Here is an 18897-nt window from a genome sequence, read left to right on the forward strand (position 1 = left end):
CTACAACGACTTCAGTTCCCCGTCAGAAAAGGCTGTCTGACGGCAAGGTAAAGCAGCGAAAATATTCTAAATAAAGCATACACTTAAACTAATGTTGATTTTTTTAGGCAGTCATTTCTTTTAGGTGGCTAAAATACGTTTTGCTGCCGGCCCCGTCCACAGCAGTACATTGCTTTGCTCCCATGCTGGTACTCCTGTCTGTTTCTCCAAACTGGAGGCGTGCCGACCGTCATCTACTGTAGGTAATACACCCACTATGGATAAGCACCTCATACAACCCCACTTCAAAACACCCGAACTATCCCTTTTTAAAGTCGTATAGTAACGGTTTTAAAACTGCGTCCGCTGTCTCGTCCTCACAGATGGATGGAGGTGATCAAGAGTGCAGCCAGCACTGCAGGCCGGATGAGCCTGCTCATACCTAAAGGAGGTCCCGTGGAGATAAACGGAAACTGAATCCGACATCGTGTATCTGGAGGCTGGGCCTCTGGGACATCAGAAAGACAAATCCAGTCTTTTTCACATGAAGTGAAGTTTTTGAACAATAACAACTGGAGACTGAAAGATGCTGCCAGTTTAAAGTGTTTAACATTTATCAGCCTAAGGATTTAATTCTAATGGTCAGTGCATTTTTTTTCTTGCTTAATGATGTAACTTTTGTTCCGGATATAATGAAAGGGAGACGTGTACATTTTGATCAGTTTTTTTGCATGTGTAGCGCTGCTGTTCACATAGATAGACTGACGGGAAATACTGTTATATGGGACCAACGCCAACACAAAGGGCTCGACTTCAGGCTTTTTTTGAAGGACTTTTCCTCTTCAGCACATGGCGACTGAAGCTTTGTTGGGCACAGAAACTGTGCCATGACTGTCTGGGACACGGATGATATACAGTACGTGGAAAAATGAAGGTACATGACGGTACGTGCTCTCTGCATTGAAAGAGTCGGGAGATGTGTGCATGAGAGACGGAGGCGAGGAGAAAGTTCACGGGATGTCAAAACGATTTTGGTGATGCATGGGAGGTTTTGAGAAATTCATGCTGCTGACACAAGCAATTTGGCATTTCTGAAGGTTTTAAGAATAAACCTGTATGAACTGTTAGTGTGAGCAGTGTTTTCCTGTTTATGGGAGGATGAGGAGGATGTTTCTGATGTTTAAAAGGGAGCTGTTCTGCTTTAGTTTGACAGCGTTAAGGCCAGTCTGGTGCTACATTTCTCTCTTTAATATCAAATGTAATCAAATGTATCCTGTTTTTATTTTTGCCTAGGGATAACAACGTGAGGAAATATTGTGCAGTGGTTACTCTAGTGTTTGTAAAAGTTGCAGATTTTCCTTCTAAAGCAAACCAGAAGAACATATTTTGAAGTAATTGTGATGACGTCTCGCTGCGACTGTTTTAGACAAATGGGAGCTGATTTATGGGAGACACCTGTGACGCTTATTGTCAGTTATTTAGTGCGCTACATGCACCCATGGTATTATTTGGTATATTTTTTTGTATGAAGACTGGAATCTTTACCCTCTGTGTGTGTGAGTGTGTGTATTTGTGTGTGTGTGTGTTTGCGGAGAAGCCACTGGAGCTGTAACGTTAAGGTGATGATGGAGGTCGTCTCCAAACCGTCTGACATCCTGTGTGTGTAAGAGACTGACTGTTGCACAGTTAACATACAGCATGTTACTCCTATTTATTGTTTAGCATGTCATCATCAGGGCCGTGCTCCTGAACGCCCCCCCATGTAGTCTCCATGTTATTCCATTGAAAACCTAACAAATAAAAGATCCTTTCAATCACACTCTCTGTGGCTTTGTGCTGATCATTCATATCAGTTGTTTTACATACTGTGTGTTGCAGATTTATCAGAAAACAGGTTGCCAGCAGACATTTTTTAAGTATTTACGGAACGATCCTTTACATTTCAACAATGTAAGAGGCTTCAGTCGCTAGATTCCGGTTATGCAAAAATGACACATCATTTTTGGCTGTTAGTTTGCACCATCTTTTTAAAGGCACAGTGTGTAACATTTCAGGGTATCTATTAGCAGAAATGGAATATAATATTCTGTAACTGTTTTCATTAGTGTATAATCACCTGAAACTAAGAATCATTGTCACGGGTGTCTGCGTTCGATACCGCCGCACACGGCACCCTTTAGCGTTGGTATGAGACGCACCGGGCTTTCCGTTAACTACAATGTAAACGCATCCGAGTCAATATTAAACGCTCGAGGAAAGTGTGCCGGGAGTGTGGTGATGTAGTTTAAAGTAACAGTGTGTAATATTTTAGCAGAAATGGAATTTAATATTAATAAGTCTGTTTTCTTTAGTGTATAATCACCTGATAATAAGAATCATTGTGTTTTCATTAGCTTATAATGAGTCGTTTATATCTATATAGGGAGAGGTTTTGCATTTGACGGTTGGTTGCAATCTGCAACCACACCACTAGATGCCACTATATCTGACACACTGTACCTTTAGAAGTGAGCCATTTCCAATTCCTGTCTTCACATTCAAGACAACCTGCATATATCCATGAATAAAACTCAATCAATCAAATTTGCATAGCAACTTTGGCACAGTTTAGTGCTATTCAAAGTGCTTTACAGATGACTTGCAATCTGATAAGACCGTATAAATGCACATGAGAATTAAAAATGTATTAATAAAACCAATAAAATCAGTAAGGGATAATGTACAGCGAGCCGGTCATTGTGTGAAAGAAACCCTGACAGGGTGAAGCCGCACCCCGACGCAGAGTGGAGGATGTTTCTTTCACAACAATGACCCGCTCGCTGTACATTATCCCGCTTATTACATGGCTACTTACTTAAAAAAATCAATAATTTGATACAAAAACGGTTCGCCAGAGTCCAACATCAGAACTGCGCCCATAGCAACGGTCTGTTATAAATAGCAGCTGTCTGCTATATAGAAATAACAGACGTCGTTATTGACCAATCAGAATCAAGTATTCAACAAAGCCGTGTAATAAATTAAAATAAAAACTAGATAACAGATAAAAGATGACAAATAAAATCAACAAGAGGAAATGGAACATTTAAGACATAAATAGAATCAAATAAATGATTAAATAAAAATAAATAATGGCCATAAAACATAATCAAAAGCCAGGCTGAAGCGGTGGGTATATCAACGCTTTCAGCTGCTCTCAGATCCTCAAGCCAACTGTTCCAACGGCTCAGAGCATAAAAACTAAAAGCTGCCTCGCCAAAAGGTTTTGCCCTGCAGTTTGGAACAATTAAAAGACAAGTAGTGCCAGAGGACCTGACGGGACATCCCGGTTCATAGATTGGAAGCATGTCAGACAAGTAGGCCGATGCAAGAGCATGCAAAATAACAATCAGTGTCAATCAACTAATCGTAACTAGTAATTATGTTGCACTGTTGCTCACCTGGGAACTGTGTTATAATAAGGAGACATGCATGCAACACGCAATGATATGCACGCATAGTAATCAGCATTAAAACGGGCTGATATGCGGTGTCTGTACTCTGAGGACAGAAGCTGTGATTTAGTGTTTTACACTTGGCTCTTTTGCATTAAAAGTTTTGCACGTTGAAACTGATGCAAAGCAATAGTGAAATACTGGACCAACACTTCAGCTGATACATGGGAAACTGTAACATCGCTTGAGGGTTTTGTGCTGCAAAGATATTGTCTAAATGAAGGTATGCAACAAGAAGTTCAAGTTGTCGGTCCCAGTCTGAAGAGTTGGCTTTCTTGCCTACGGTCTGCAGATCTTTTGAGGAGTCATAAACAAAACAGGGCATTCCTCAGGCATGCCTAAACAGCGTGAACAGAGGGTGGGGTGGCTTCCCCGGGCCAGAAGTGACGCGTCTGCCAAGGGAATCTATTCAAACGATTTTCCTTTAGGGAGTGGAGAAGGTGTGTAGCTGCTCTCTGTCAGTGTTTGGCTTTCGTAACAACATGGCTGCACATACTACCTCGAGGTCATCGTGTTAACCCAACAATTATGACCAAGACTTTAAAGACCTAAACTCATGCAACCGAGCGTCACAATTTGTGCTTGTTTAATTCCCTCTGTCAACATGAGTACATCCAGTGCTGCACTTTACTCCACTAACTTTATCTAACCGGTCTAGTTAAAAACATTTTTGCAGATAGCGATTTGATAAGCACATAAAATATGTTGAGAATGCAATGTGTTGGTTTCATATCCTTATCATGGGCTAACTCTAATCACTCAAACTGGATTAGTGTAACATAGAGGGAACGCACAATAACTGACCTTCCTCGTCTGAAATACAATATACTAATAAAAAGAAGAAGAAGAAAAAGAAGAAGGCATTTTATTGATCATCTGAGGGGGAAATTCCAATTAAAAAAAAGAAGGCAGACACAATGTGACTATGTGCTTTCACCTTGTTTCTTCCTGTTAAAAAATACAACAGCAACAGAGCTGTATAGAAATGCTGAGTCATGAGTCCTACCAGCCCGTTCTCATTCCCAGGGCTTTGTCACAGCCGTTGGCAGTCGAAGCCGCCGCGCATCAGAACGAGGCGCACCGGGCTTTCCATTAACTACAATGTAAACCCATCCGCGTCAATATTCGACATTCTGGGAAAGTGCGCCGGGAGTGTGGTGGCGTAGTTTAAAGGACCAGTGTGTAACAATTAGGGGGATCTATTGGCAGAAATTGAATACAATATTAATAAGTATGTTTTCTTTAGTGTATAATTACCTGATAAGAAGAATTGTTGTGTTTTTGTTAGCTTAAAATGAGCCCTTCATATCTACATAGGGAGCGGGTCCCCTCTCCACAAAGTCCACCATGTTGAACCGCCATGTTTCTACAGTAGCCCAGAACGGACAAACCAAACACTGTTAACTTTTTCTGCTTGGGCCGGAGTCGATAATGTTACTCGCTCTGTTACCGCCGCTCTCTCTCTCTTGCTTCACCACTTACTTTACACGTACACACACACACACACACACACACACTCTGCGCACTGGCTCTGCTCTAAATGGCTCTAGAGAGGGACATTCGCGTTTTCGCATCGGCAACCGTAGCTCTCCGACACACTTTGCAAACAGGAGAGGCTTCAGTTGGTTGCAATCTCCTCACCTCACCGCTAGATACAGCCACTAGATCCTACACACTGGACCTTTAAAGAGTGAAAGAGACACACAAGGCGGACGGGAGGAGGAGGTGGATGGGTCCAACAAACACAAGGCTTTCAACCAGGAGACCGCTGTTCGTGTCCCGTGTGTCACGTTACACTTTCATGTTACAATCAGCTGATCGTTCGTGTCCCGTGTTCACAATGTTCAGTCATTTTCACTGTACAAACGTAGTAGTTTTTAATCCCAACCATGTTGTTTTATCCTAAACCTAACTAACTAACCCAATTTAAGCAAGTGGTTTTGTTTAATTTACAACATTAAGCATGTTTACTGCAACCGAAAAGTGAGGCAAACATCATGTGACTATGTGCTTTCACCTTATTTCCTCCTATTAAAAAGTACAACAGCAACAAAGCTGTATAAAAACGCTGAGTCATGAGTCCTACCAGCCCGTTCTCATTCCCAGGGCTCTGTCACGGCAGTAGAAACCGTTGCGTGTCGGAACGTCTGGATTACACCTTTGTGTAATCCAGACTAGCTGTTTCCCCCTGTCTCCAGTCTTTATGCTAAACTAACAGCTCCTTCCAGTAGCTTCATATTTAACAGACAGACATCAGGGATACCAATCATCTCCATTAGAATGTAACAAGTCTGTGAAAACAGTTTTATCATGTTTTTGTGGCTCTGGCGGAAGCTTTTTAACCTCTGAGAAAATAACCCTGATGATGCCATAGTGATGTCATCATGTCATCAGCGTCGTCTTAGCTTGGGCTTGGAGACAAAATTTCATAACGGAAAGCACGGCTTCGTCCGAAATCGCATACCATGCACTACATACCCAATATGTGTACTATCGTTCGACGTACTTTTGTGTGATATAATAGTAGTGTGTATCTTTTAGGACGCACTGAGCAGTAATTCATGTCGTCACTTCCTGAGAGCCTCCTTACCGGTTGGAGACGTGTAACCATGGTAACCTGTGCCAACCACATGTGACCAAAACAACGGTTTGTGAGAATCAAAATAAGAATTCATTTGAAATATATATTACCCCTTGCAAAGTGAAATCTTATACTATACCATACAGTTAAATTGAAGCGTTGAGGTTACAGAGCCGTCCGTCAACATCCGTTATGAACGTTCTCATCACTACCGCATTGCATCGTGGGATATTTTTGGCGCCGTAGTGTCTAGCATTGCATACTGTAATATTTCACCGGAAATAGTATGCAATTTGCGTACTATTGGTTTCATACTATGGTTTCGGACATACTAAAAAATGTTTTACGTACTATCATGCTACTAAATAGATGATGAATTTCGGACGCAACCCATGCATTGCAAACCGGAGGCATGGAGTTAAAAGACGTGGACGTTTACCAGAAAGGGAGAGTCTGATGAAAAGATGTCACTGGTTGCATTATGGGATATGTAGGATTTTGTGTTTTGAGAGTTTGACCTGTAATAGGGATTTAAAGTCAGAATTTCATGGACTCTGTTGTTTGGATTTTTTTAATCTGTCTCTCACAAATCCCCCAACTCTGTGGAAGTGCAATATATTAAGTCCTGGAGTACCCCTTTAAGAGTTAAAGCAAAAAACATTTTACTTAAATCCTTATTTATCCTTCATAAATGTTTCATGTGGAGTAATTTATAGTTGCAATAAGTATCCTACCACCACTCACACATCCATGATGATTTAGACAAAAAAAAAAGTTTTATTTTGGAAAGCCAACTGTGGGTTTCCTGTTGAATAGAAGAAAATTGAATAGTTTGAGTTGAGATTAGACTGTTTTATACTGGAACACCTTTAATACAGCTGAGGTATTACTGGGTCATCATGTCCTGTGTGTGTGTGTGTGTGTGTGTGTGTGTGTGTTAGGATGTGGGCGGGGCTTGTGTTGGTCCTCTTATCTCCGCCTTTGGACTTCACAATAAGTGTCCTTAGAAGGAAAAAGTCTGTCAGACTATAAACTGGAGAGAACTTTTTTAGGGCTTGAGTGGCAGCAAATGTTCACTTCATAAAAGTCAGTCATTAAAACCAGTCAGTGACAACTTAGGATGCAGGATCATAATATCTTATAGGGGCTTAATTCTCGGGTAAGTGTAATTTAATTGTCCTTATACCTTCACTATATGCAAGTATGGGCGCACTAACTGTAACTTTATGGATTCATACACAACTTATCTGGTCTAATGTGAAACTTTTCCTCGTCTCCAGCAGTGTTTGCTGGTGTTTATATAACCTGCAGCTCCAGCTGTAGACTCTGACTGCGTCTATCCAGGCTATCAGAAGATGTCTACAAACTAATCCGCGTGTTTCATATACACGATAATCTTATAATAAGTCTTCCTATCTACTAGAAAGGGACGGAGGAGGAGGACCTGCAGTGGCCGCAGTGAGAGGCGCTGTTGGCGGATGAGCGGCGGACTGACGGACGGACTTGTCGGTTCACATGGAGATGTTGCGCCGCTCCTCTGTGTTTGCGTCTGAAGTGTTTGACCGCTCGCCCACCGACAAGGAGCTGGTGTCCCAGGCCAAAGCACTGTGCAGGGACTACATCCACTCCAGGCTGAACCGAGCCGGGATAGGCTGGTCTAAGCCGGAGCACGGACTGGCTGCATCAGGTGGAGCGCTGGGAGAGATCTCCTCGGTGCTGCTGTGGCTGGGTGAGTTCAAGTTGGTGATGGTGGTGGTCTGTCTACCAAATACTGTGTGACCTTTAATATTAGATCTGCATTTATATAGAGAGACATGGTCACCCTCACATGTGAGTTCAATGATATGTACAGGATTTAAAGGCATTTAAAAAAAAAAAGCGTTTGCATTAGGGTTTATATTTATACCATGGAGGACACAGAGGCAGTACCCAAATCTTTATTTATGTAAAAGTAAAAATACCACAGTCTAAAAATACTCCAATACAAGTAAACTCCTGAATTCAGAATGTTACTTAAGTAAAAGTACAGAAGTATTATCAGCAAAATGTACTTAAAGTATCAAAAGTAAAAAATACTCATTATGCAGTACTTTTACTTGACTTTACTTACATAACATTCCCACAGACATTTACATTAGGGTTTATATTTATACCATGGAGGACACAGAGGCAGTGGTGGAAGAAGTACCCAGATCTTTTACTTAAGTAAAAGTACAAATACCACAGTCTATAAATACTCCATTACAAGAAACTCCTGAACCCAGAATGTTACTTACGTAAAAGTACAGAAGTATTATCAGCAATATGTACTTAAAGTATCAAAAGTAAAAGTACGAGTTATGCAGAACGGCTCCTTTTATAATGTTATATTCTTAAAGAATATTATATTATTCTGTTTTTATCATTAACACATACATTTTAATGTAGTAGTTCTTCAATTTGGAGTCACTTTTGCTTTTGCTACTTTATATACTACTAGGTAGATTAGTAGTACATTACTGCATAATATCATAAAAGCATTTCATGTGTTTTTTATGTAAAAAGTAAAACTAGTAGCTAAAGTGTCAAATAAATGTAGTGGAGTAATAAGTACAATATTTCTGAGATGTAGTGGAGTAGAAGTATGATATAAATGTACTTGTTTACATTCCACCATGGTCACGTCGTAGGTATTTTTACAAGGAATTTGGGGACCTGAACTGCAGCTTACATTTGATCATTTAAAGTTACACACATTTGGTTTTCAAAAGACTGACAGCAGTATTTGTAGACTTAGTTTGTTTAAAATTGACAACTTTTAGGCCAAGGAAAATGAAGAAACACATGAATAGAGCTTAACAATAAAGAGATAAGCTATACCTGATTGAGAAGAGAACAATCATAAAAAACTAATGTAGAGAAACTCTGGGAAATACAACTGTTTCTAAAATAATAAAAAAATGACACAAAAATTGAATAAATTGAGCGTGAAAACATTTTTAAAGAATTGTCTGGTCTGCTTGGGCCTATGACTTCAACAACCTGTTTGACATCATTCACAAACATTGTGTGGGATTACTTTACTTTTTCCTGGAACACCGTGACGTGATTCCTACTGGTATTCCCCAGAAAATGTGTGACAAAAAGTGACAGTTTCATTTAGGTAATCTTTGGATGGTTGCCCACTATGGCTCCTCCCATTCTGAGGTATCACGCTTACCATTTGTGGTTATCTCACTCCACCTCCAGTTTAGGTAGTTGTGCAATTCACTGGAAACTCAGATCTGACAGAGACTGTGTTTATTATAGAAAACAGAGGGATGTTTGGGAACACTTCCCAGCAGAGAGTGTCCCAAATGAGTTCGAAAAACTGTGTTCAAAATAGAGTTGGCAAACCTCTGAGTCCACTGAAGAGATTAGATCAATTACTTTTGGACTTTGTTTCCTTGTTTTCTGCTTATGAGGTGATTCCGGGTTACAACAAAGCATCTACTGCTCATAAATCATATTAAAAATTCAGGTGAAAATCAGATTTTAAAGGAATAATGTGACATTTCGTAAAATTAGCTTTTCTTCTGAGACTTAGATGAGTAGATGGATTTATCACTCTCATGTGTACAGCCAGCAGACGGTTAGCTTAGCTTAGCATAGAACAAAGACAAACATTAGCAGCTTAAAGGGCCAGTATGTTGGATTTAGAGGGATCTATTAGCAGAAATGGAATATAATGTAAAGTTAGCTGACTGACTCAGTTTTTGAGTTTGACACGGCTTTGTTGAATACTCTGATTGGTCAATTACAGCATTCTACAGTCTGTTATTTCTTTATAGCAGGCTTCTGCTATGTTTAACAGTCTGTTGCTATAGACGCAGTTCTGATGTTGGACCGTTTTTGTGTCAAATTATTGATTTCTTAAGTAAGGAGCCGTGTAATAAGCGGGATAATGTACAGTGAGCAGGTCATTGTTGTGAAATAAACCCCTTCAGCAACAATGACCGCCTCGCTGTACATTATCCCTTATACACATTCACTGTAAGCTACTGGTCATACCAGACCAAGTAAGACTGTAGTAGCAAAACCACTGAGGGTATTGAATCAGACTAGGGTGCGTTTTATTGCTAATGAAGTCAACTATAAGAGAACGTTATTGCTTCTTCCCAAAGTTACGATAAGAGACGATAAGTTACGCTGAGATAGTTTTTCTTTAACTGTGTGTGTATATAGCCTAAATACAAAGTCAGAGGCCCTGCAAACAGTCAATAGAAATGTTCTTGATTGAGTTTATTCTCTTGTGTTTTGGCCAGGTGATGAGTTGGAGTACCTTCGACCCAACGTCTACCGCAACGTAGCGCGACAGCTCAACATCACGGTGGCGTCAGAGAGTATCGTGTCCGATGCTTTCCTGGCTGTGGCTGCAGACATTTTCTCCACAGGTAGGTCCGCATCAGAATCTGGTTGTATTGTAAATCAAGCCACGCATGCATGGCCCGCATCATGGGAACTAACTTTAGTGCTTTTGTTATCAGGTACAAACACTTGAAAATAAAGGAAGACTACTGTCCTTTTTAGGGAAGTTCTTCTTTTTGTTGTCACTGGGTAGGAGGAACTTCAGAGTTTGAGACAAATACAATAAAGATATTCAAAAGTTTGGAGAACTGATCCGTTTAACGCCATTGAATTAGAGCAATTCATAATATTCCCCCGCAAAAATTTCCAGCCTACTTTTTCATGTAAACACCTCTTTTGCAGGGTGACTGCAGGATTCTCTAGTTAGTCAGAGACATTATGCCCTTACAGGAAAGGAACCGCAGGGAAAACATTCAGTCCATATTAGGTTAACATGTTGCTAGAGCGAGTGATTGTTACAGACGGTTTGGACCCCACCCAGGGAGTTCAGTCATGAGCCTCAGCTGGTTCATACCTTAGGGACTGTAACAAAGCAATCTGCCTCAAACGTAATTAGAAGTCAAATGCACACTGAAGAAAATGAAGTTAGTGTGGTCCTTAGAAAGTGCCGAGATACTTAAAAATATCACTGACTACTTCAAACATATTCAAATGAAAGAATATACCAAACATGCTCGGGGGTTTACATGCGGAGAAATACATTGCAGTCAGGCTTTAGTTTCAGTTTACAGGTTGAAAATGCAGCCCTCAATGATTACAGTGTAAATTTAAAGCTGACAGTCTAGACATGACACTGTTTGAAGAGGAAGTCATGCGCAGCAGTAGATTATGACCACAAACTTGTCTAATGTGTCTGACAGTCACAAACGTCACGTGGCATAAAAGATAAACTACAGCTAAAACATCATCTAACATCGTACAAGAGGATTTTCAACCAACTCTCATTTCCCCTTATCTATACGGAGCTTTTAGTGTCTTTGAGATCATTGTTTGGTTTTATAACCGTCAACTTTCGTGTTTTGGTTCAGTCCATAGACTGTATATAAAGATGGACGACATGACAGCTCCCCAAAAGTGAAGCCAAAACATCTGGATCACCCCCTGGTGGCTGGCTGCAGTATAGGTCATAAGTCCCGCCCCCTCCATGTTAGCAGATGGGACATGGGCCAAACTAAAAAGTCAAAGTACACGTCAAAAACATCCTTTCCAGAGACGGTTTCTGTCATTATAGGTAGTTCTTATCACGCTGATGTATGTTCAAGTGTCATTTTTCTGATAAATTTGGTTTTAATTAGTTATTTGATGCTATAAAAAGGGGGTGAGATGTCATGATTGACAGCTGTGAGTCTCTTTCGCAGACAAGCTGCGGCCGTGCTCGGCTCGCGATTGGTTCTGGCGGGTGACCTCGATACCATGGCTCCAGCCCCCAGATCACTACTGCGCAGACTCTGGCTCCAAATGATGTCAAAATCTCAAGATGGCAGCTCTCGTATCTGGGATATTTTGGCTTCACTTTTGTAGTGGGAGGAAGTGGAGAGCGTAGTCCATCTATACAGTCTATGGTTCTGTCCCATCACTGTCACCAGTGTTGTTTCCAAGCGCTGGCAGCTGTTTTCAGTAAAAAAAAAGCTCTGATAATCCTGCTGTAAACTTCCTGTCCAGCGCCAAATAGCAGACAGACACAATTGGCAACTAGCTAGCAAAGATAGTGGAGCATTTAGCAGCAATAAAGACCCAGATATTTCCCTCAGGAGTTAGTAAGAGTGAGGGAGTGAATATTGGACTTGCTAAGCGGCCAGAAACACGACTCCAAATGAAAGTGAATGTTGCTCTGCCTGCCGGATGTGTTTATAGGCCACTGTTTGCTAACAGGTTCACCATATTGATCATCATAAATGCGGTCGGAGTTCAAGTTACGTGCGTCCCTCTTGTTGGCCGCTACCAGACATTTTTTCCTTCGCGATTACCTCAACAGGTATAACGTTAATATTAAACTGAAGACTTGGATTTGGGTCTTGTTATTAGTACAACCAGTCACACAGCAGCTCTTTGTATGTCGGGCAGGTGAACATTAACATTACACCCCTGATGGCTCCCTATTAAATAACATGTTGCCGTTAGCGGTTAGCCGTCGGTTGGAAACGTAACACCAAAAGTCAATACAATTGGTGCCTTCAAATGGGGTCATGTTAACCGAGTTCACGAGAAGTCCGTATGAAAACCCCCCTCTTGTGGTATTCACAAACTCGTGACTGGAAAGTTTCTGAAAGCTCAGAGTTCACGAGTTGTGACGTGTTTGTTGACGTTGTCAGAAATGGAAGTTCATTTTTTCGGTGCATAATAAGTCAATATATTGTAATTTTAGTCGTATATTGTTTTTCTTCCTAATTCTATAATAGGTCTGAGGAAAAAGTTGATATTCCCAACGGCCTCATCTTTTTCTTCTGTCATTATGCTTTGTATATTTCCTGCATTATGTTACCCGCTTGCCAGCTTGCTAAATTGTTAGCCTCTGTGGCTTCTAGATGCCGACAATAACGTTAATATTGCCGTTGCTTAGCAGCGATGTTCTCACGACTTAACCACTTGAACGCCAAGCATATCATGTACACGACTTCCCATGTTGTAAATACAAGCTCACAAGTTTCATTTGAAGGCACCAACAATTGCTGATATGTCCGATTCAAATTTAGACGAACGTTAGCTAACATTAGCTTCCACGGCCGCTTGTTGTTGTGACCGCGGGGGAGGAGGAGCTAGACTGCTACACTACCAGACGTCTTCCCTTCGAAATGTAACGTTACGGCATACCAGAGTGAGCTTTCTTCCCGCCGTTGTTGCGTAACGTTACAGCAATTTAGAGCCGTAATGAAGTTAGGTTTTAAGGCATATTCGCTAAATCTATATAAATATTTCCTTAGAGTGTGGGTCCATCACGCTGTTGTTCAGTTATCACTTCATTTGTATCGAGCGCTAGCGCTGTGTGACTGGAGCGCTTTTGCCAGCCAGGCCTGGATCCATAATGTCCTTCTGTTTTTAGCAAAGGCATGAATATTAAACATTTTCAATCCATCTTTTTTCTGCGGTCGGTGCATTTAACTGCACAACAACTCCTTGTCATCTCTGCTTTGGAGCTTGGCTCCACTAGACATGCCGCTATGGGGCATTTCCGCAGCTAGGGGGCAGAAATGCCCCCTAGCTGCGTACGCATCTCTGTGATGACGCTGCACAGAAACCCATCTATACAGTAGATCCCCCTAAATGGTACACACTGTTCCTTTATGGGAAAATGTGTGTTACAAACTGGGGGTGTGGAGTTTGAAAGACGCAGGCATTTAACAGCCAGGAATGTTGTAACACAAGACAGAGTTGAGTTGCATTATAGGAAATGTTGTGTAGGATCCAGAATTGTCAGAGCTTGATGTAGTGCGCATGTAGCTGCCAGAATTCTCGCTTCTTTTATTGCTGTTGCAAGTCTTTTATGTTTTAGTTGCTCCTCTTTTGGAGCATGCTGTAGCAAAAAGTTGGTTTTAAAAGGTAAACATTTACTTCTAAAATCTAAACTCACCATAAGTTATTAATAATCATTCTGCAAATTCCAGATTTCACGGTTAAAGAGAAACATGACCTCCCTTTTATGAGATCCTAGGAATGAATGAGACATCAGTTACAGAAGATGGATGGAGTCAAGGCTCAGTCTGTAACCGTTGGACATGTAAACACTGCAAGAATAGTCTGAAGCTTTGACTGTAAATGGTGCGGCGGCAGAAAGCTTTACTCCACAAGTGAACTAAGTTGGAAAAATGATCTGCTCACTAATCTAGCGAGGCGTACTGCCTGCCCGCTGCCCCGAGCCACAGCCTGTGTGTTTGGGTTTCCTTCTCTGTGGGACAGAGGCATGTAGGCCTAATGCCTGGCTGCTGCTGAGGTTGCATAATTTGTTCATCCATCTCTGAAGATAGCTGCTGACAGAAATTTGCTGCACTATAAACTACCCCAACTCCTCAAAAAGAGCCACTCCACTTTGAATCACCATTTTCTAAGAACCCTCCAATCATTAAATAATAATTTGTTTGCAATTTGGCAAAGTGTTCATATATCAGATAGCAGGAGAGTGAGGATGTAGTTGATTTTGTTCTAATAGTCTCACAACTTGTGTGTCTCCTGTCAGGTGTGACATGGGGGAAGGTGATTTCTTTGTATGCCGTGGCGGGAGCCTTGGCAGTGGACTGCGTTCGCCACGGCCATCCAGCAATGGTCCATACCATTGTCGACTGCATGGGGGAGTTTGTCCGCAAGAGCCTGACCTCCTGGTTGAAAAGGAGAGGGGGCTGGGTAAGGGCAACTTCTTTTATTAATCTGTATCATGATATGTATCGTTTATCAATACACAGCCCTAGTCAAAACATCAACAGATAGTGAATAATAGACATTATAATGTTCAAGAGCCTAAGGTAACATCTTTAAATTGCTCTGTCTGTCTGACCTAGAGTGCCCAAACCAAAAACAATTCACTTTGTAAAGATATTAAGCAAAGAAAAGCTGCAAATCGTCACATTTGAGAAGCTAGAACTATCAAATGTTTGACATTTTTGATTGAAAATGACTTTTTTTAAAATTAATTTATTATCAAAATAAGTAATTTTCTGTCAATTGACTAATGGACTGATTGTTTTTGCTCTAGTGAATATTGTACCAACTCTCTTCCCGTTATCTGGAGATTATCTGGATATGACGTACAGATGCATGCATTCCTATAATATTTCTTCTTTCAGACTAGTGGAAAGAAAACATCCGAAATACACATTTAGGTGTTTATTTTACTACTTTGTCTATTTGCGTCTGAAGATGTCTCCTACATTCACCAAAAGTTAGCATTTAAGAAAACATGTAATACAAAAAAAGAATTTTCTTAATGTGAGTAATCAACAGGAGAAGTTTCATGGCGATATCTATTATAGTAGTTAAGTTTTTGTGTGCAGTGTCTTGCAAAGTGTATGGAATTTTACAATGCATATCTTTAAAGGCTGTTTTCTTAAAATGAGTTTTTTCCCAGACTCTGAGCCAGAAGTCTCCACTTCAGTAGCGCTTACATCCACCAAACTTTCCAGTTTAATTTCTACGTATATTCTAAAGTTTTTTTATGGAGGGGTTTGTTCATATATCATTCATAACCTGATTTACATAACACTTTATTCCTAAAAACATAGCGAAAATAGATTTTTTAAAGGCTGTTGGCAGTATTTTCTGATTTATGGAGTGATAAAAACAGATTAAAAAAAATTGACTCTAATATGTCAACAAAATGAAACAAAATGAAAAATAAATAAATCATCATATGCATATTTAAACATACAATTTCAGAAAACTTGTAATACAAAAAATAATTTTCTTAATGTAAGTAATCACCTGGGGAAGTTTCATTATGATATCTATTAGTTAATTTTTTACCCTAATCACCTTAAAACACTGTGCATTAATATAACGCCACATCCATTCCACAGCTTCAGACAGAATAGAAGATGTGTCTTCTGTAGAGTCCTGTTAATGGGAAAAGCCTGTCTGAAACAATAAAGTGCACATGAAGGGACAAGGCCTGGCAGCGTGCCTCTGCCTATGTGCTGCTCTGCTGGAGAGAGCACAACAAGTGAACAAATGCGCCCATGTCCTCAGAGACGTGGCACCCACGTCGGTTTTGTTTTGAGGAGAAGTGGAGTGTGACAAAATGAAGAGCAACGCATTGTATAACTGACCTTGTGAGCACAAACGAGGGACCTGTCGCAGTCTAACTGTAATATCTCTACACTGGGAGGTGATGTCAGCGTGTAGGAAACCTGAATAACATTCTGTGATATGACGGATCTGAAGAGGGAGAAGTGTTTAGTGTCAGGACTGACACTTAACTGTGCTCTCTGTGGAATCTCAGTGTCCAAGAAAGTGCTCTAGTTATATAAGTAGATTTTTTGGAGTAAGCATTGCTGAGATTACAGAGTGGGCTTTGGCTTTGAAATAACATATTTGCGGGTAAGTAGCACATGTTGAAGACTGCAGATTCTGAGAATATTGGCGAATCAAGAACACATGTGGGATTTATAAGGGCTAGTTGTTGTTGTAGTGTTTGCTTCAGATGTGTTTCATTCCACAGTCTGAACTGATTTGGTGTCCTCTCTGCTGTTATAGGTGGACGTAACGAAATGCGTGATGAACACTGATCCCAGCTTCCACTCTCACTGGTTGGTGTCTGCCGTCTGTGCATTAGGACACTACCTGAAGGCCACCGTGTTATACCTTCTCAGGGAGAAGTGAAAGACAAAGTCACACACTGGATTATTAGCAGACTGGCCAGCTCTGTACATCACCAGCACCACCAGCACCACTCCACTAAAGCATCCACTGCTTTGGATTAATGTTTACACTTATTTGCACTGAGCCCGCACGGATGATCACCTATCGCTTCACAGAAAAACAGACTTTCTATGCTTCTTCTGCTTCCTGTGCTAGATTGTATATTTATTGTTAATGGTTATGTTATGGCACACATTTGATGTGAATGTATAAAACCACCCACTGTTAATGTTTTCAGCTTCATTTCCCCTCAATCAGCAGAATTTTGCTGCCTGTTTGGCAGTGGTTTGGCTGCCCCTAGTGGTTGAAGTTGGTAACTAAATTGAAAATACTCCTTCGGATCCTGAGGCCCATTCATGAGGACTTGGTTTAACAAAAATCTCCACTTCTCACCTGGATGGCATATATGGCCCAACAGATTAGAGCATGCTGGATAAATGCAAAATACAGCATGTTTTTCTGTGATTAAGGGACTGTACGAAAAAATATTGTCACTGAAGGGATGGTAGCACAGAAATAGAATAGGAGTAGAAAAGACATTCCCATTCAAATCAACCAAGCGGGATGGTCAGAGCGGCGGCCGTTTTAATGTGTATATGTGCCAGTGGGACCGTTGTAGCAACAAAGAGTATAGAAGCAAAGAGACGAAACCACGGTGCCACTGCCGCCATTTTGGACTTATTAATATATTTATAATATTTCATCGTTCAACACAGGTCATTTCTGTAGAATATGACAATAGAATAGAAATAATTTTGTTTTACTTTTATACGGCACTTTGTGGACGGACATTTTACTGACGTCCGGTAGTCCTAAAATGGCGAAAGCGTAGCTTTGCTGCTGGGCGCTGATGTTACAATGGAACAAACAATTGACTTTCACTTCTTGGCAATATAAGTTTTTTGGTAGCGGGCTAACTACCGTATTAACTAAACCGATTTACGGCAAGTCGCGGACTCACTGAGGTGAGGTTTTGCAGTAGCCTAACAACTAAAACGAGCAGTGGAGTAGTAAAGTTACGAAGCATACAGAGCCAGAGTAAATTAGTAATATTTAACAACGTAATGCTTCATTCACACACTCTTATCACAGCGAAGGAAAGCACATTACTGTCACCAGATGATCGACAACTTTGTTCGTCTCATTTTCTGTATTTTTTATTTTTTTTCTGAGTCAAGAGAAATGAAAAGAATGTATATATTTTAAAAGTCAATTATCAGATTCAGCCCTCCTCCCCACCCGAATAATTGTCATACAGTCCCTAATGAGTCTGATAAATTTAGCCTACAATTCCCATACATGTATTTCAGACAGCACTATACATTTAATGTAACCTATTTTCTCTCCCATCATTGTTCACTGTGAGGCAGTGTATGACATTGCTGTAGGCCTACTGTAGTTGCAGTAATGCAAGTTACAGTATATTTTCTCTGAGTTAGAGCACTTTGATAACATTTCAGTTTGAGTAGAATTTATTCCATGAATAATTTCACTTTTATACGGCGTGTAGCACGAGGAGTCCTAGAAAATGAACAAATGTTTGTGAGTCATCTGCAACTGTAAATATTAACAAAAATAAATGGTTCTTACAACAATCTGTCAAGTCAGCAGCACTAAATGTTAATAATGTAATTGTTAATTAATAGATTTTGCTTTGCAGCTGTTTTCCAGAAGGTAAGTGAACCATTGAAGGGGTCTTCCAGATGAAGTGAAGGGCTTATAAAGCATCCACCTCATTAGCCAGTGGTACTGTATGTACATAATACAAAGCTGGACTGATTTAGTGATTGAATGTCTAGTAAGCATTTGAATACTGTGCTAATATGAATTAGTTGTATTATGAGAGGATGAGATTTTGTGGAACATGCAGATGTTTGTATTCAATGGAACATTTTGTGATTTTTTTTTTGTTAAATACTCAGAAATGTGCACAGGGTTTGGTTGGTGGCAGATAAACGCTTTATTTGTTTTGTGGCGTTCTGCGGGTAGACTTTGGACTCATGATTTTACTGGGCATTTCTAAAATCCTGCCTACAGCCCTGCAAGGTCCACTCACTTGCTTTTTCTGGAGCTTTCAATTGCATCTCATGGTCCTCCTCAGAATTTTCTATT

General features: G+C 40.5%; 2 protein-coding genes across 5 annotated transcripts in view; both read left to right on the forward strand.

The window, feature by feature from the left end:
- Positions 1 to 1798, forward strand: part of farp2 (FERM, RhoGEF and pleckstrin domain protein 2) — a 38512-nt gene extending 36714 nt beyond the window's left edge. For all 4 annotated transcript variants that reach the window (XM_037769610.1, XM_037769611.1, XM_037769612.1 and 1 more), the window contains one exon: positions 363 to 1798. In XM_037769610.1, coding sequence (XP_037625538.1) covers positions 363 to 456 — 94 coding nt within the window. In that variant the 3' untranslated portion in view covers positions 457 to 1798. The remainder of the gene's footprint in view (positions 1 to 362) is intronic.
- A 5253-nt stretch (positions 1799 to 7051) lies between these two features.
- On the forward strand, positions 7052 to 18380 carry boka (BCL2 family apoptosis regulator BOK a). The gene is made up of 5 exons (XM_037770707.1): positions 7052 to 7213; positions 7478 to 7783; positions 10338 to 10466; positions 14612 to 14775; positions 16621 to 18380. Exons 2-5 carry the CDS (start codon positions 7570 to 7572, stop codon positions 16744 to 16746), a joined length of 633 nt encoding a protein of 210 aa, XP_037626635.1. The 5' UTR covers positions 7052 to 7213; positions 7478 to 7569; the 3' UTR covers positions 16747 to 18380.
- The last annotated feature ends 517 nt before the right edge of the window (positions 18381 to 18897 follow it).

This window comes from Sebastes umbrosus, chromosome 5, assembly GCF_015220745.1.
Source record: "Sebastes umbrosus isolate fSebUmb1 chromosome 5, fSebUmb1.pri, whole genome shotgun sequence".
Lineage (NCBI taxonomy): Eukaryota > Metazoa > Chordata > Actinopteri > Perciformes > Sebastidae > Sebastes > Sebastes umbrosus.